General features: G+C 36.3%; 3 protein-coding genes across 5 annotated transcripts in view; all 3 read left to right on the forward strand.

Annotated features, from left to right (window-relative positions):
- Positions 1-19,780, forward strand: part of LOC146162961 (myc box-dependent-interacting protein 1-like) — a 234,182-nt gene that overhangs the window by 122,257 nt on the left and 92,145 nt on the right. The gene's annotated exons all lie outside the window — the stretch shown is intronic.
- LOC146162964 (NACHT, LRR and PYD domains-containing protein 3-like) lies at positions 4,644-9,656 on the forward strand (the record flags this gene model as incomplete). Its single annotated transcript, XM_083382572.1, has 3 exons — positions 4,644-4,674; positions 4,818-5,063; positions 8,377-9,656. Coding segments are annotated over exons 1-3 (1,557 nt in total), but the record flags the coding sequence as incomplete, so codon positions are not given.
- Positions 9,659-11,614, forward strand: LOC146162965 (uncharacterized). The gene is made up of 3 exons (XM_083381513.1): positions 9,659-9,816; positions 11,015-11,094; positions 11,318-11,614. The coding sequence occupies exons 1-3, from the start codon at positions 9,697-9,699 to the stop codon at positions 11,475-11,477; spliced, it is 360 nt and encodes a 119-aa protein (XP_083237639.1). The 5' UTR covers positions 9,659-9,696; the 3' UTR covers positions 11,478-11,614.

Consider the following 19,780-nt stretch of genomic DNA (forward strand, 5'->3'; position numbering starts at 1 on the left):
GTGGGTTTGGGGTTAGGGGTGGGCTTTGGGTAAAGGTTAGATCTTACTCTAGTCAGTGGTCGTATTCCGATGTAGGCCTTGTTCCGCGTTATAGTTGTTGGTTTAAGTTTGGTTTTGTGTTTTATTTCGACTTTGATGTTGTTTCAATTTCGATCTGTTACTAGAGTCCTGTCGTGAATATTAATATTTCATTAAAAGTTTGTGATGCACCCTTGTATACCTTTTCGTTCTGCTGCAACCCATGTATATTTTGATGCACCCTACAGTGCATCGTACACACCGGTTGAAGAGCACGGGCGCCATTTTGTGTCCGCTGCATAGTCACGTGATGTGCGAATAAACGTCGGTTGCTCGAATGTTTGGGCGTAAATGCAATAATGCGTCGCGTTCAACTTTCCATCGTTGTGGAATCCGTGCCATACCGCCTTGACGTCACTTTACATCCAAACACCAGCTGCTCACTATGACGTCACTTTGCATCCAAACACCAGCTGCTCACTATGACGTCACTTTGCATCCAAACACCAGCTGCTCATTATGACGTAAAGTTCATTATTGCGGCAAAGGTAAGTGGCCAAATTCACCTCACAATCCCAAACAGGAATGAACTAAAAGTAAAACAAAGCTATTTACTTATTTGGTGAATTTATTATGTTATTGTTCCACTGGCCACAAAAAATAGCCATTCAAAACAGGCTTATTTAATTTAATAGCTAATTGCGTTTGGAATATTATGTCAATTGGACATAATGTGGATTTAGCTCAAGTTTGAATATTTATTCTCTATAAATTCGGGCGATTCTTTAAATAAAACTTTTGTTGAAACCAGGGCTGCGTAGTCGATTAAAAATAACCCGAGTCCGACTCCGGTCAAAAAAATAAACCCGAGTCCCAAGTCCGACTCCGGCCAAATGTGCGATTTCGTCGAGTCCCGAGCCGGCCTGGACTCTACAGCCTGTATTTCACCAGTTTATGTAACCAAAATAACATGGATATTCAGCAACTCACTTACAGTGCCAGGGGTGTTGTATAATTCATTCACTCACAATACATGTTCGGAAAATATTTCGCCATATAATATCCCACCTTTACAATTTCCATTTGGCGGCCATATCAATTTTAAAATTCGGTACTGCACATGCGCATGTCGGACTCGGGACTCGGGTATATTTACAAGGTCTTATCCGAGTCCCGAGTCCGACTTCAGCAAAAGCAAGCTGAGTCCCGAGTCCAACTCCGCAGCCCTGGTGGTAACACTATTGCTTAAACTTTGGGACGCACCCTCCTTGACACAATTTGTCCAAACTCACGTAACTATCACCTAATCTGTATAGCCTTTGTATACCTTTTGTCAGTTGTGCACCCTAGTTCTGCTATACACTTGGGTATGCAATATACTTGTTGAAGCTCATTGGATTAATGTACAGTTATTGCTGCAATAGTTTCCTTAGTGGGGTCATTATATAACCAAAAAATGGTTTTACCTGTGATTTTTGTTCAGTAAACTAGTTTTTTACTGTGCCACAAGCTAAAAATGTTTGAGAACCAAGGTTTCTGTTGTTATTCTAATAAATTAAATCAGCAGGTATATATAGGTCAAGATGTATTGACTTACTAAAGCATTCTTATAATGAAAAGGCGTGTTCTGTCATACTGGCGAACTTTACCAGCACTGGTCAGTGGTCAAGCTGTATACCACCCACCCTTGTAAACCATTCTTGGTTGTATACCTCAGTTTTATTTCGGTATGCAACAAGTTGTACTACCCGGTTGAATAGCAGCCCATTTAAGCAGTAAATCTGTAAATTCCATATTTAACAAGGCAATGCTGGGTTTTAATTGCAGTACATTGTTTGGTAACCTGTGGGTCAGATCTAGCTCACCAAGCAGATTTATCCGGTCTTCAGCCCCTTTTTTATTAATAAGATGACCTACTGTGCTATTCTATTTTGCAATCTGTCTTTTTTGAATAGCATATATAACGTTTTCAGTTTGTTTTTATATCTTTTCAGTCTGTTTTACCAAAGTTCCTGTAGGTGAATGTTTGCCAAAAATCCGCCAGTTATGGTGCAACAATTGTAGAATGCAGTCGAGAAGTATCGCTTACTGTCAGATACTGGAGGCCTAGGTCTACTAAAATTTTGCAATTAATTAACAGCGATAGAAGTGATTCATGACTGACCTACTGTTAGCGGCTAACTTAATCCAATCATTATGTTCTTTATAAGAAAGTAAATATTCAAAATGGGCGATATATTTATTTCTATGGCATGTAATAATGTTTATAACAAACTGTGTAACTGTCAGGTTATTTAACAATTGTTTTTTGACATAAATTGCGAAAGATTAATAGTCTGATAATTATTGATTTTCAGGTTAAAGCAGTGCTTCTTAAACTTTTTTAGTTTTGTTCACTCCTAGCATTTATCTCCATATTTATTGTCCAATGATATGATAAAACTATCTCGTATATATGTAACAGTGTACCCGGAATATCCGCCCTACTCGCAAGATATCGTCCATTTTGGCCGGTTCACTCTTATTCACCCCTTTTGATTGGTTCACCCCTGCAAAAATATTATTCACCCTGGGTGACCCATTCACCTGATTAAGAAACACTGGGTTAAAGTACAAATATCCGGATATATCCATTACCCAGATACTAGAAATATTAATATCCGAACCAACCTTAGTTGAACAAAGCGAAGTTGAGTAATAATTCAGTAAACTATCAAAATATAAACGAAACAGAATTGTAGATTGTAAAGGAAAGTTACTAACTCCCAATCTAGTAGGTTAACATACATTTTATCTGTATGAGCATCTTAATTTAACCATAAAACTGTAACATATCACAAAACATGCTAATAATTAGAATTTTCTTTTGAATAACAGAATCTGCCTGAATCCGAATGATGAAAACAAACTACTGGTTGCACATCAATGATAAGATAAAACTTAATACAGGACTTTAAAATCAGTTGGTTTATATGTTATAATATGATAAATATATTTCGCTACTAAAAGCATCATCAGTATCTAAAAACATAACACAATATAAGTCAAGAAGTACGCTAATAAAAAAAATAAAAACCAATTGTTCTAGGCAAATGGTGCACTGTACAATCCACAACCTGCATCAACGATGCTTATATGCTTTTATTAGTGAAATATATTTATCATATTATAACATCTAAACAAAGCTGAAAATTGAACACCTACTGACCTAGACCTTACAAACCTGGCCTTAATTTAACCCATAATATCCCCCCAACCCAATTTACCCTATTTTTTAAACACTTAAAAAAAATATATGTCTATTGTGATATTATCGGACGAGTACCGATATTTCCACTTGGTATCGTGCATCGGCTCCGATATTATCGGACGAGTACCGATACGACCACTTAGTATCGTGTATTGGCTCCGATATTATCGAACGAGTACCGATACTACCACTTGGTATCGGCTTCGAATCCAATATTATCGGACGATTACCGATACTGCCTCTTAGTATCGTGTATCGGCTCCGATATTATCGGACGAGTACCGATACTTCCACTTTGTATCGTGTATGGACTCCGATAATATCGGACGAGTACCGATAGTACCACTTGGTATCGTGTATTGGCACCGATATTATCGGACGAATACTGATTCTGCTGCTTGGCTTCAGTTGTTAATTGTTATCATTGTTTTTTGCAAATTTATCATTTTTGCTAGTTTATGTTTAGAAAAGGGTTAAGCCATAAGTAATTAGAACTTGTATATAACCCTAACCCTAACACACAATGCTTACTGTTTGTTTAGATAATGTAAATAATATATTGTTTCAACTTGTGTATTTAAAAATGGCTGAAGAAAACACAACCAACATCACTTGTGAAGTAAGTTGAATTTGTTTTAAATCTTAGTTTCTTTATCAATGTAATTGGAAACTTATAAATCAACCTAACTAAGCAAGATATCGCTTTTTTAGCCTCAAATAGTCACATCTTTCACGCGTGCAGAACATAATTATATCCTTTGTTTTTCTTACATACCTTTGCTCAGAAAAATATGAATAAAATGTTGGAATTAAAATTTCTTTTACTACATGGTATAAAATGTTTAAATTATATTAGGCTAAACATTTACATTAAAAATATATTTTTTTCTAATTACAAATATTTTATGTAGAACTTTATTGCTGGCGATCAACAAATCGAACACCAAGATGCTACAATCGAACATCAGACTGTTGCAGGAATGCACGAACAAAGAGCACAAATAAACCGTCAGAACGTAGAAGATCTACAACAACAACGAGCTGTTATCCAACGTCAAGATGTGAGTGGACTGCGACAACAACATGCGATGATACAACATCAGGCAGTAGAAGGACTACAACAACAGGCCAGTATCCAGAATCAGACAGTAAATCAGACGGTACATCAGCAACTAAGCATTCAACAGAATGTTACAGTTGTAGTACAACAATCTGCTATTCAAGGGGAAACCCCTCTCAGTATTGGACCATCAACTTCTCAACAAGGTATTTCAAATAAAATAAATATTAGAAAATTTGTTTCCAAAATTGCGTTTTAAAAATTTAAGTTTTTCTACCTTAAATTGAGTGGTCTATTTTCCAGCACACTATTAGGATGTTGCTCCTAACCAGAATCCTGAATAATTGTTGTTGTTTACTTATAAATGCACTTTTAAAGCACCAAAGTTTTTATTGTTTTAATTCATATATTCACTATTGTGATAGTAATGACTTGGAAGTGATAGTCTTTTCATTCTCAAGCATCATATAAACTATATAAATGTTACAGTGGTGGTGCCACAATCTGCTATCCAAGGTGAAGCACTTCTATGTCATCAACTTCTCGGGCCATCCACTTATCAACGAGGGGAAACACCTCTAAGGGTTGGGCCATCCACTTATCAACAAGGGGAAACACCTCTAAGGGTTGGGCCATCCACTTCTCAACAAGGGGAAACACCTCTAAGGGTTGGGCCATCCACTTCTCAACAAGGGGAAACCCCTCTAAGTATTGGACCATCAACTCCCCAACAAGGTATTTTAGATAAAATAAATATTACGAAATTTGTTTCCAAAATTGCGTTTTAAAAATTAAAGTTTTTCTACCTTAAATTAAGTGGTCTATTTTCCAGCACACTATTAGGATGTTGCGCCTAACCAGAAACCTGAATAATTGTTGTTGTTTACTGATAAATGCACTTACAAAGCACCAAAGTTTATGTTGTTTTAATCCATATAGTCACCATTGTAATAGTAATGACTGAACTGCTAGTCTTTATTTTTTCCAATATCATATTAACTAAAATATTTTACCTTTGTTAATTCTTAAACAACGTTAAACTTTGCAAATTTCCGCTAAACATAATAGAACAAAAATTATCAGGAAGGTAAAAAAATTGATTATGGTGCAAATTTGTTTTCATTAAAGAATGTACCAATATACTAGAAATAGTAAACAAGATGCCTTCAGAGAGGCTTAGCGAAATAAGTCTGTCTGAATGTTTTAGTTGGTAAGAAATAGATTAACGTTTTATTTCAATACAGAGAACTAATTTTTCCATGATAAAGTAGTAACAGGTAGTTTCAGGCTTCTATACGTTTATACATTTATCATAATTTTAGAGCAAAATGATTTTCAATTTAGTTGCAACATGCTTTTGCCACGGTCTGCATTAGACAAGTAGCAAAGTGACATTTTGTCAACTCCATTAATTGTTTGATTTCGCTGAAAACACAAAACATTATACAATGTTATCAATTGGTTGCAAGGTGGAAATATGTTTTTCAACCTTTTTTAAACTGTCTTTGGTACATTGTACCCCATATTTAAACATTGACATAACGTAATTGCAAAGCATTTGGAATTAGTTTAAAAGTATTTTAAAATTTTGTGCAACTTTTGAAAGTTTTTTGGTGTTGAGCAAGATGTTACTGTTGCATTTATGATGTTATTTAAACAAACTATGTCACATCTAAATACAAATAGTGTTTGTACAGATTTCTATACCGTTTAAAAGTGCTACGTTTTTAAGGTTTACGACAGTGGTTCACGAAATGTGGTGCACGTCGCACAAGTAGAACGTTAAGGCTTTTCAGTGAGTGTGCGACTTTAAGCTCTTATGCCAAGTTTACAAAAGTTAACGCAAGTGTAATTTAATAGGAATAGTGGGGGTTTTGTCATTAGCCACATTAAATCGGAATGTAATCTAAAATCTGCGGTTTGTGTTGAGGGCAATATTTTTCTTTTCTTTTTTGGCTTATTTACATTAAGTAAATTTTGAAGACTGGTTAGTATTGGAACCAGGCCACTAGTTGGTAGGCAGACAGAAAAGACTGAGAAACTATATCTAAATACTCCAACTACGTAGTTATATATCATATAATAATTGTAGAAATCAAGCTTTGCAATACTCAGCACTTCTTTCTATTATTGCTTGCGTCTACAAGGACAATAGCGAACGTACAATTTTCGCACGGTACAAATCAAAACAGTAGAGAAATCGGTGCAGGTTTTCTGTAAGGCAGAAAAGGAAATTATTTAGCGTACAATACTTCATATATAAACAAAAAGGTTGCGAAATAAAACATACCAAAGTTAGATGTCTGGGGTGTATAGCGTCTTCGGTAATGATGCTGGTGATAAATGCACCAAACACCGCAAAACAAAAGCTTTATATAGCAACTAAATTGGCCCCAAAGGCTAGAAGCTAATTGCATTTTTTGCGTGAGAGGCGCGCACTACCACGCCTAATTAAGTGAGTGTGCTTATGCGATGCGTCGCGCCATTATGCGCGCGCAAAAACGAGAAATGGAGCAATAGCGAAAGGCAAAAAACTAAGATTGACAAACCCATTAATTTACTTTGTCAAAGTTAGACAAGCCATAAAAATTAACCACTTTGGTGCTACTATAGCTGGAGTCCAAATTATGTATTGTCATCTGGTTTGTCTGGGGCCGAAGCGATATACTAATAATAGGATCTTGTTTCAAAAAAAGTATTTCCATGGTTAAACCATATTGCTAACTCCTTTCATGTTGCTTTAAGTATTTTGCTGGAGTCTTGGTACTTTGCTATTTCCACCAATGCTAATTTTACAGTAATAAAAAACATTGTACAATACAGTATTTGATTGAAATGTGAGCATTTTTTCAATAAGTTTTTAACAGGGTCACCTACTCTATCACTAGGAGATATTTGTAGCTTAGAAGATCTAATCTGCTTTAATGTCAAACAGCTCTACACATAGTTGCATTTCTGCTTTTAAATTTACTCAGTATGTCATGGAATACAGATTTACACATAACAAAATATCTGCAAAGTTTTGTACATTGTCTCATTGTTTGCACTTCTTTTTCTAGAACTTTATACAATCTGTTGAATAGAATTATTTCAGCCAATGTGTTATTGTATGTCTGCACAATAGTTGTATGAGAGGCTGCAAAAGTCAGTGTATTAACGCATTTTAAAGTTTGGTCACTTTCTATTTTATTACAAAAGGCTTAAATTTGAAACTTAACCAATTACTAATTGTAAAATACCAAGAACCACTTTACAAAGTCCAAATACTATGTTGTCTAAAGATTATTTTGCCAACATAAAAATTGAAAAAAAAATGCAGAAAGCTTCGGAAAACTCTTTGGAAGTCATAAAACTTAAAATGCAATTTTCATATAGAAGAAATACCACATAGTTGTTTAAGCATCATTTTTGAAACCACCACCCCAATAAATGTTGAAATAGCATTTTACTACAGGTTTCTGCTGCAAAATAAAGCCTCCAGTTAGATAAAAGCACTCAAGCGGAACCAAAAAAGTACCTATTTCCACCTAGTGATCAAATATTTTAAAACGTCATGTCTTTGTAACCACTCATCACAGAACGTTCAAATTTGTTGCAATCTTATTTTTTCTTTGAGGTTTTTAATTGTTTAAAATATAAAAAAAATCTGAGAACATGGGTGGACAAATTTTGAAAAACTTTAAATTAAAGATGGAATGAGCCAAAAATAAGGCCTTGCATACATGCACCTCTCCTTGGGTTATAAAAGCCTAATTAAAGCATTGTAAATAAAGATAAAGATATTGCTGGGCTGATTATACTTATTGTGTGTTGCCTCTCACAGTTGGTATTACTTTACCAAAAGCTAATGATAATACTTTGTTCTTATTACATCCAATAAGATAAGTTTATGTTTAGGACATCTAAAGCTAGGTAGCATTAATTTGTTCAACTGATGAAGCAGATGTCTGCTAAGGGCTGAAACTCAAACAGCAACTCAAATTAACAGGTTTAATTTGTCCCAAAGGCAAACAGAATTTATTGAATCTATTGTTTTACTATGTTTTAGATTCAACCTCTGTTGAAGTTTTACTGGAAACTATAAAGGAAGATCTCAAGAGACCACAACAAGAAGTTGTTTCACTCGGGCTAAACTACGAGCAGGAAAACTTTCCCCGTGTTCATCCAGTTCTAAGGACAGAGGAAAACTTTTATCGAGGTGGAGCCGGTAAAACTGAAGACTATAAGCCTTTCACACAACAAAGGTATGTCGATTCTGGCTCAAAGGAGATCAGTTTTGAGCGATTGCATGATTATGTAGTACCTCATCGCTACACAGCTTTAGTTGGGGCTCCTGGTTCTGGGAAATCAACCATTGCCAGACGACTGTCAAACACCTCTTGCATAACGTGGATTCTCCTGTTGTGCATGGACATGCTCTATGGGTCAGAAAGAGTCACTCTAAGGCAGGTTGTGGTTGATTATGCGTACCCATGGTTAAGCGAAAGAAAACGAAACGCCATATTTGCAGCAATAATGAAGTTCCCAGAGAAATTTGGGATCATACTTGATGGTTACGATCAAGCAACTTGGTCACTTGATAATGTAATGCCTAGATATGCATCGTATGATACTCCAATGTTAGTTGAAGAGGTAATCGCAAATTTATGCACCGGAAAATTCTTTCCAGGCATTTCTATAGTTTTGACTTCCAGGCCACATTCTATAGTAACCCTTAAAAAATTACTTCGACCAAAGGAAATTGTTTTAGTACATGAGCTTACACCAGCCGACATGAAAAAACTATTTTTTGCTTTTGCTAAAAATGAAGCCCAGAATATATGGGATAGCTTTACCAAACTCGCACCTGTGTTACTTGAGCTTTGTCTTACCCCGATCATGCTTCAATTGATCCTTTTGGCTGCTTTGGGCACAGATAATCTCACCGAACTTTTTAACATCACTCAGATTTTCATAGTTTTACTTGAAAACCTGAGACGCTCAGAATTTGCCAAGGGTCATGACATCGAAAATATCAAAGTTAAAGTCGCAAAAATCGCTTACAACGCCACAAAGAATTCAACTGTCATTATGACCTATCCACAAATGGCTGAGCAAGGTTTAAGTGATGTCATAGTCCAGGATATTATAATCGCAGTACCTGGGTATTCTCACTTTAACCAGAAACTTTTCGATGGCGACAAAAAGTTTTACTTTTCACATCAGTTACTTCAAGAATTCTTCACAGCTCTCCATATTAGCCAGAACATGAGTTGTGATGAGTTTAGTCAGATTGTCGATGGTTTGGTCGCTAGTCCTCACTGGGCGATGGTGAGAACATTCGAATGTGGACTTCTACTCGGAGATAACTTCACAGTTCCAGAATCCGATGAATCCTCCAGTGATGCAGAATCCGATGAATCCTCCAGTGATGCAGAATCCGATGAATCCTCCAGTGATGCAGAATCCGATGAATCCTCCAGTGATGCAGAATCCGACAAAAGAAAAGGTATGTACACCATTTCTAACCGTGATTTCTTAGATTATATTTTGGTTTGGTGACATAAGCAAAGTACACCGTGTAGTACAAACTACGCTAGTTTGAAATGTATTGTATCGATATGTAAGGCGCTTTTTTACCTAAAATCGTTAAAAACGCCGTTTTTCGTAATAATTAATTTTGACAAAACTTTAACCTAGTAGCGTATCCAGGGGGGAGGAGGTTGAAAACGCCGTTTTTCGTCTCCTGTTTGGTGGACTGTAAACGCAGGATGTTTTTCTCTTTCGCCTTTTGTTATTCGTTCAGGTTTAGTATTCGACAATTGACAACGCAAAGTCAAGCCGTCTTACTTATCGTCAAAAACGTTGAGTTAGGCGCAGCTAATGTTCCTCGCTGTTCGCGCTAATATCTGATGTTGGTGTAACCATGGCATTTAATGATTGTTAGCGCAAAATTATTCTCTATAACCATATCCTAAGACCACGTGTTTAGTGTATAATTGACACATCTTATTTTTCTATCACTTTGCTGACTTTGGCAAACAGCTCGGCGCAGATATTGCTCTAATCGTGGCATAATAACACCCGGGAAAAACGAGACAATTTTATCTCTTTTTTTATTTCGGTTCGTTTGGTTGGAAATGTAAATCAAATTTGTTTTATTACTTTCCTGAAATTACTTTGTGCTCATGAATCTCTTTTAAAAAAAAACTATTACACTACACAATCTTGTTAGACTATAGCTTGTACAAATAGATATCATAAACATATTTCTTGCTTAACTCTGTAAAAAGTCAGCAGTGGACTGGAACAAACAATATTTCACTCTAAAAAGCTTAAACGTGAAAAAATAAATATTACATCCCGAGTTTATTGGCAAACTGAACTAGTCGCTCAATTAGGTATTTTAGAAAACTGTATGTGGTGAGATTCGAACTCACGACCTCGGCCTAACGGGTCCGCCACTCTACCAACCAAGCTAAGTTTCCCTTTTTATCAATAATTCCTTTAGTTACGTCCATATTACAAAGTATGCAAAAGTTAGGTTAAATTTGAAAATCAACTCTTGACACTTAAAGCTTCTGTTTGTTGCAACCCTTTGGTGGTGTTGCGCCCTAAGCATAATTTGATAGATCCTGGGAAGCTGTTTGAAAAATATCCATGTAAGGTTGTCATGTGTGAAAAGTTTGATGTTATGTTTTACCCAGGAACGTCAGAACCATCAACTAGTTCATCGACGCACTTGGCAACTCCGCAACCACTTGATGGCGCACCATCCACACCACAAGTATTGCAGTTGATGTTTACAAATAAACTAAATATATTATAACAAATAAATTTCAGTAGCATTTTGTACTGTTTTGCTTAAGTAGTGCAATATTTGGTTTAAAAGTTTGGCATAAATTAGTTTAGTTAACTAATTAGTGAAAATGCATTCCATTAAGAAATTACTTTGGATGTTTGGAATAGTTTTAATATTTTTGTGATTTATTGAAATGCTATTTTTTCAGGCATCTGTGTGTGAGGAGAAGATACAGAGAAGCTCCTTGCTGCTCGATCAACATCCAAGCGTTGCTCCAAGAGAAGCGCAATCAACTTCAAGCTACGGGTTTGCTATCACCAACAACCTGTTTATTGTCACAAGTTTTGCGTAACGCTAAACATATTTAGGATTTGGTCGTGCCAGAATGTTTCACCTCGACTAAGACATGGCCCATTTATCCATAGAAGTCATAGTTGTTCAGGTCATATTTAATTGGATTAATCGCTTACATCAGGAGTGGGTAACCTAAGCCCAATGAAAACAACGTTGCGACAAATGCGTTGATTGCGGCCAGTATGCCTTTGTGTAGATTTATAGCAACACTTTATTATGGTTCTTTGTTAAAACTAATTACTAATAAACTACTTAACATGTGTTAACTGTAATTTCCCTTAATTGTATTTTATGTGTCATTTACTTTTATTTCATGCTTGACTGATTCTTATGCATGACCAATTTTATATGCATGACTAATTTTATATGCATGAGTGATTTTGTACATGTGGCATTGTGCCAGCATGCTTGCCATTTATGTTAGTGCTGTCCTAATGTTATTTAGTTGGTGCTGTAGTTGTGTTATCAGGTGTTAGCCTTTGTTTGTGTTCCTACTTATATTTCTTTTAGCTCATCATTAACTATATGTATTCATTCGAATTAAGGATGCTTCATGTTAATAATAATAAGTTACTTGTTGTTAAATTATATAACTCTGTGCACTTGTGTGCAACAAGATTCTTCTCCCCATTGGTGGTTGCTTGAAGATAAGTTTACATGGTAGCAGAGGATGGTTAAAAAGTTGCCACCAAAATTTAACAATGACATTCCTTACTCCAATTGGAGAAACAAAATTGGCATGTGGCAGTTGGTCACACCTGTTCCTAAAAAGGAACAGGCAATTGTTGTTGTCTTGGAATCGCTGGAGGGAAATGCTAAGGCAGAAAGGGCTGCCTCAGAACTACAAACAGAGTTCTTGCACAATGATGATGGAATGGAGCGGTTGCTTGCTCATATGGATATTGCCTTCAAAACAGAAAAGGTAGATGAAGCATATGCTGCCTATACAAATTTTACAAAGTTTTCCAAGAAACAAGGTATGTCAATGACTGATTATATTTTGGAATTCGAACATTTTCACCACAAACTTACATTGCACGACATGAAACTACCCGATACTATATTAGCATTTAAATTACTTGATGGTGCTAATTTAGAACCAAGTGAAAGACAGTTGGCTCTCACAGTGGGTAGTGACTTGCAATTTGTAACAATGAAGTCTGCTTTAAAAAGAGTTTTTCACAATGCAGAATCTTTTCCATCTATTAAAGAAGAGTCCTATATTGGTGGCTCAAAGTTTTTTGTAAAGAAAAATACTTCAAGAAATAGCTGTAACAAAAATAAGCAAAATCCTCTTGATAAATCTGGACGTCCAACCAGATGTAGAATTTGTGATTCTATTATGCATTGGGCACCGACATGTCCACATAAAGATAATGTTCAATGTACTGAGGAAATTGTTAAAAATTATACAGATGACGATAAATGTGAAGAGGTTGAGATAACATTGGCCACCAACTTGTCATCTAATGCTATATTTGTTGTTGAATCATCGCGGTCTGCCATATTGGACACTGCTTGTACTAAAACTGTGTGTGGAGAAATGTGGTTTAATTGTTACCGTAACTATTTGTCTGACGAACTCCGAAATAAAATTAAAATATATAAACAGAGATCGATCTTCAAATTTGGAGATGGAAAAAAAGTCATTTCGTTAAAACAAGCTGTGATTCCTGCAGTTATTGCTGGAAAGAATATATTTATTAGGGTTTGCATTGTACCCTCAGAAATACCTCTTTTATTAAGTAAGGCATCATTAAAAAGGGCTTCGACTCAGCTTGATTTATCTAAAGATAAGGTTACTATGTTTGGTAAATCTGTTCAAGTTCACTTAACAAGTAGTGGTCACTATTGCATTGATATTTTACCTGATTTTAATACTACTTGTCAAAGCGATGATGTTTTATTGTTGGATAACTTACCTCCCGATAAAGTTCTAAAGTGTATGCGGAAATTACATGTGCAATTCGGACATGCTTCGGAAGAAAACCTATCAAAGCTTCTTAGGAATGCAAAGGTTTGGAAAAGTGGTTTCACTAATGTAATTTCTGGCACGATTGATGATTGCGAAGTATGTGCTATTCACAAACGGCCGCTTGCGAGACCTGTTGTTGCACTTCCTTGGGCTAATGATGTAAATGAAACCGTGGCAATGGATTTACATGAAATTGAACCTAGTTTGTGGTATTATCACATGATAGATTTGTTCTCTCGGTTTAGTTGCGCTGTGATAATTAGAAGTAAGTCCGCTTCAGTAATTGTCAAGAATTTCCTAAAATACTGGGTAAGCATTTTTGGTGCACCAAAGAATGTTCTTAGTGATAATGGAAAAGAATTTGACAACCAGGAATTTAGAGATATGTGTTCCAAATTTGGAATAGAGGTGAAAACTACTCCGGCTTACTCCCCATGGAGTAATGGTGTCTGTGAGAGACACAATATGATACTTACAGACATCCTTAAAAAGTTAAAAAGTGACACATCGTGTGATTGGGACACATGTCTTGCTTGGGCGTTATCAGCTAAAAACTCACTTGTAAACAATAGTGGATTTAGTCCATGTCAAATAGTTTTTGGGAAAAACCCCAATTTACCGTCTATTTTAACCGATGGACTGTCGGCCTTAGAAGAAGGATATGGTACTGTTGGATCTCATTTGTCTGCATTGCATTCAGCAAGAAAATTATTTATAGTAGCACAGACTTCTGAAAAGATAAGACGGGCTTTGCGCAAACAGACACGTCAAACTGGACAGACTTATGATATTGGAGATCATGTATATTATAAACGAGATGAGCAGGCGGAATGGAGAGGTCCTGCTAAAGTTTTAGGACAAGATGGGGCAGTGGTTTTTCTTCGACATGGTGGGCAGTTTATTAAAGCTCATGTTTGCCGTGTACAGCCTTACCATAACACCCAAGACCAATCAATTGATCAAGGGTCCGTTGAAGCACATTCACCTTCACCTACAGTTCCCAGTCCAACCACTACACATGATGACACTGAAGACTCAAGTGAGGATGAAGCTCCCTCAGATGACACTCCCACAACTCAAACACATCAGTCTGAATTATCTTTAAGCAAATCAGTATCAAAAAATAGAAACATTTTGCATAAGACTGTTCGTTTTTTTAACTCTGATGGTGTGAGTTGTACTGCAAAGGTATTGAGTAGAGCTGGTAAGGCTACCGGAAGATATAAAAATTCATTTAATGTTGAATTTATGACTCCAAATGATCTAATTGGAAAATTGACATGGGTTAATTTTGATAAGGTTAATGATTTAACTGTACTTCCAGAGCATGTGGACGTTGTTGATGAAATTTATAACTGTGATGTTTCGTTCCAAGAGGCAAAAGAAGAAGAGCTTAGAAGCTGGCAAAAAAATAAAGTTTATAGCATTGTGCCCAACAGAAATCAAAAATGCATCTCTGTTAGGTGGGTTTGTACTATGAAAGAAAGTGAAAATGGTCCTAAACCTAAAGCTAGATTAGTTGCAAGAGGGTTTGAGGAAAAAGACCGCAACTTACTTGATAGGGAATCACCAACCTGTTCAAAAGATGGACTCCGAGTTCTTCTTAGTATAGCAAGACAGCAGGATTGGGCAATTTGTTCTATTGATATAAAAACAGCTTTTTTACAGGGAGAAGCTTTGGATAGGGATATTTTTGTTCAGCCTCCAAAAGAAGCAAAGAGTTCTAAAGATGTTCTTTGGAAACTGGAAAAATGTGTATATGGCTTAGTGGATGCATCCAAATCGTGGTACAGAAAGGTAAAGCAATTTATGCTTGATCATGGAGCTAAAATGAGTTTGCTCGATCAGTCAATATTTTTCTGGCACAATGGCAAGGTTCTTCTTGGATTTGTGTGTGTTTATGTCGATGATTTTTTGTGGAGTGGAACATTGGATTTTGAGCACACTATAATTAAACAAATCAGGACAACATTTCGCATCGGAAAAGAAGAACAACAGCAGTTTAAGTATATCGGTCTTGAACTAAATCAAAGCCCACACAGCATTTCATTATGTCAATTTGACTATGTCAACAATTTGCAGGAAATTATTATTTCTCCTTATCGCAAGAAACAACTTGACAATGAACTAACATTTAAAGAAAAAGAAGTTTTGAGATCGAAGATTGGACAGCTTCTTTGGATTGCAACACAAACTCGGCCGGATCTTAGTTTTGATGTCTGTGTTGCGGCTACTAATTTCAAAAATGCTTTAGTTAGGGATCTGGTTGCATGCAACAAAATTGTTAGAAAGGCTAAATCAAATAGAGTTACATTAAACTATTCAAATCTTGGTCTTAACTCAGATCTAAAGCTGGTTGTGTTTACTGATGCTGCATTTGCAAATCTATCGGATGGTGGAAGTCAGGGAGCTCATTTAGTGTTTCTGGGTGGAAAAAATGGTAAATGCAATCTATTAAGTTGGAAGTCCAAACGTATACGGAGAGTTGTAAGAAGCACTTTGGCTGCCGAGACATTAGCTATGTCAGATGGGCTGGACACTGCATTTTTCATCACAACTTTATGGAATGAGGTTCTGTTTGGTAATCCTGAATTGCCCTGTTTACCCATTGAAGTATATACTGACAATTGCTCTTTATGTGCGGCTGTTCATTCTTGTAAAAACGTAACTGATAAACGGCTTCGAATTGATATTGGTTCTTTAAGGGAAATGAAGCAACAACATCGGGTATCAGTATCATGGGTTCCAACTGACGAACAGCTTGCGGATTGTTTGACCAAAAACAGTGCTTCTTCTGTATCTTTGTCATTGGTTTTAGACAATGGACAAATAAAAAAGAAAGATAATGAGTATGTTAACTGTAATTTCCCTTAATTGTATTTTATGTGTCATTTACTTTTATTTCATGCTTGACTGATTCTTATGCATGACCAATTTTATATGCATGACTAATTTTATATGCATGAGTGATTTTGTACATGTGGCATTGTGCCAGCATGCTTGCCATTTATGTTAGTGCTGTCCTAATGTTATTTAGTTGGTGCTGTAGTTGTGTTATCAGGTGTTAGCCTTTGTTTGTGTTCCTACTTATATTTCTTTTAGCTCATCATTAACTATATGTATTCATTCGAATTAAGGATGCTTCATGTTAATAATAATAAGTTACTTGTTGTTAAATTATATAACTCTGTGCACTTGTGTGCAACAAGATTCTTCTCCCCATTGGTGGTTGCTTGAAGATAAGTTTACAACATGAAAGTTTATTTGTTTGTAGCCAGTTGAGACCCTGGAGCTTCCACCCACAGCAAGCCCAGTCACAGTTGCCACAAGATTCCTCCGCCGTACAAGCGACACATCAACAAACTGACCAACAGGTTGCTATTTTCTTTCTATAATTTGGTGTGATTGATATCAGTAGCAGTTTAGTTTGATCACATGTGAATACAATGGGATAAATATAGCCTACAGGTTGGCATCTGGGAACGTTTTGTAGCTAGACGCCATCGGGGTCGCATCACACCCAGTGTTCTAAACAAGCCAATTTAAAATGACTAAATCCCAGTCAAGTCATTAGCAAGCAACTTAAGTCCAATTAAAGTCTTTCTTAACAAATAACAAGTATAAGTCGTTAGTTACCCAACCCCAAGTCAAATTTAAGCCACAACATTGTCATTTTAGAACAAATGTTAAACTTGAGTTCTGAGCAACATTTCGCATGACAAATATGGAAAACCAAACTCATCGTAAGTTAAGATTTTTACAATGGACGAAAATAAACCAGTATTCAAATTAAAGCACTAAATATGAGTTGTGTGAGACAACATTATTCACACTCCATCGCTATAATCGTCACTGTGACTGTGACGTCACCAGTAACACTCCTCCCAATCCCAGGTAAACTTTAAACTTTGCGCCCATGCTTCTGCTTGATACGCATTTATAATTATAAGAGTTGTTCTGTTTGTTCACCAGCTATGTTTGTATGCAGGTTGCCAAGCAACAAGCAGCTACACCACCTGTCAATCAACCAAACCAAGTCGATGTCGACCCAAGCAGAACGGACAATCCGCAGAAACCAACAAATGAAGGTAAGCGACCATTTGATGAACTTACACTTTCCACCTAAGGCCTAAAGTATATTTTTGGTTGTTTAATTACGCAAATGCTAAAAATTTTCTTTAGCCTGGTTTTGCTACGTTTCTGTGTCTTTTTTTTTCAGCAAATCTATCCCAAAGGTAATATGGCACTGTGACTGTGACCATTTCTATTAAATTTTATTATAAATATCATTATTTCGAGCAATATAAATTGAAAATTTATCCAAAGAATATTTTTTCGTTTTGAGCAGCACGTTTTCACACAGGTTTGCCTGAAAACAGCTATTTATGTAACACTTTTAAAGCAAAAAAACAGACATGTACGTACACCCCCAGGCCCCAGGTTGTACCTTCACATGTCCCTTGTGTACTCTTGTTAATAATGTCACAAAATTTTTTTGTTGTCTAATTTACTTGTTAATAGCCTTGTTTATCACCAAAACATGGCAAGGTTCAAACATTCCTTTGGCGAACACATCATTTAAGGGGCGCGACCAAAAACCGAAGAATTTTCACCAAAAATGCTTGTCAACAGAAGTCTGGCAAGATTCTGCCAGCCTGCCGTACGCTGACCTCGACTATATAATAACTAACTTATATCCAAGTACAATTAAAAGCTTTTTTGTTGTTAATGCAAATCTGTATCAGAACCAGCCTGCCAATATACTTCATCCGGCCCGCCGCCTCTTTGACAAATTAGACACGAGTCCATTTTAAATACTTTTTGACTATTTTAAGTGTAAATACAAAAAATTTTCGCGCTTCGCGCTAATGATCTTTATACATCCAGTGTGTTTACGTTTTGATGCTCTTTTTGAACTAGATCAGCGCTTTTTTGCTGTTGCGCCGTGGAAAGCTGCCAAGTGCGTCGCGGACAAACGAAAAACGTATTCAAACGTAATCGACAAATATTTTTAACCATTTTTTTAAATGTAACAAAAACAAGAAATTTAAAATAAATACCGGTGTACCAAAAAAATCGCGCGCGCTTCGCTCGCCAGGTGTGCCCCAAATGGTTAACAAACACTAAAATTGATTAACTATAAAATTTATCGCGTTTTCTCAAAGTAGTTTTATTACACTTTTTTATAGTAGTAGGGGGATGGCGACGTGTGGACTCGAGTTTTAAACCAAGTATACGCTTTTTTAGCGAATTTGCGCCAAAACTTTACAGCCTCTTTAAAAGTAATTATAAACACGTTTTTAAAGTGCAAAAAAATCCGAGGCCCACCTGATTCACAATTGTTATAAAATTGTAATAACACCAAATCTCATTTAACATATGTTGTGCGGCCCACAGAGACCTTTCTGAGTTTGCTTTTGGCCCGCGACTACTACACAAAGGTTGCCGACCCTTGTGTAACCTATCCAATGTTAGGATTAACTCTGCATAGAGTTTTGCTCATTTCAGCAACCTTATTTGGCAAAAACCAACTACAGTAACTTAAAAATTGAGAAAAGTGTCATGAAAGAACCACAGCTGACCGCAGCAGACAACGCTATGGTTTTATTGCGACGTGGCCTCGGCGCTTTTTCGGTGGCATATGCGGTTGCTCTCGCCTTTTCGGGAAAAAGCAAGATGTGTAGACAATAGACATGGTAGCGTCTTTCAGCGATATTCTTCATACCGGGTCAAACTAGGAAACCGGCCCACTGTAGAGGCTAACCTTATTACTTTTTCGTGCTTTCAAAAGGTCTGTTTTTCGCGTTATTTTGCAGGAGTTAGTTTATTCGGCCAGCCGATGTTATTTTTACCTGAATTATGACGTCACGCAATGGTATACTTTTGTGACGTCATATCTGAAAAAATTGTGACGTCATATCTGAAAAAAATTCATGGCCCTCCCCAAACTGAAATCCTAGATCCGCGCCTGCTCAGCATCTAATTAAGCTTGATGGGCGACTTAAAAGTGCGAAAAGTGAAAGTTTGTCAACAGAAAAACTTACATGTTTGTAAAATATGTTTTCCTGATATATTTCCAGGCAAGGCTGAGATGTTCTACAAACGCACTTTAAAGCAATTCAAACGAGAGCCCGATGGTAAGTTTACAACATTTATTTTACTTTGTGCTATATTTTCACTGGACATATATATTCAAACAAGTAAAACACACGTGAGCATATTAGGCGCTACAAGCTTTAGCCGTGAACGCGATTAAGGAAACACATTAAGTAGATGGCGGTAAAAATATAAAATCATCAATCTATGGATAACCTAGCATTAAATAAATATATTCGTGTAAAA

Source organism: Ascidiella aspersa, chromosome 2, assembly GCF_963924565.1.
Source record: "Ascidiella aspersa chromosome 2, kaAscAspe10.2, whole genome shotgun sequence".
NCBI classification, from domain to species: domain Eukaryota; kingdom Metazoa; phylum Chordata; class Ascidiacea; order Phlebobranchia; family Ascidiidae; genus Ascidiella; species Ascidiella aspersa.

Excerpts from the sequence above, each read along its gene's own strand:
- LOC146162965 (XM_083381513.1), top strand. The coding sequence starts at position 9,697 with ATGAATCCTCCAGTGATGCAGAATCCGATGAATCCTCCAGTGATGCAG. Across the intron at positions 9,817-11,014 it reads AGAATCCGACAAAAGAAAAG|GAACGTCAGAACCATCAACT; the intron begins GTATGTACACCA and ends TGTTTTACCCAG. Across the intron at positions 11,095-11,317 it reads GCGCACCATCCACACCACAA|GCATCTGTGTGTGAGGAGAA; the intron begins GTATTGCAGTTG and ends CTATTTTTTCAG.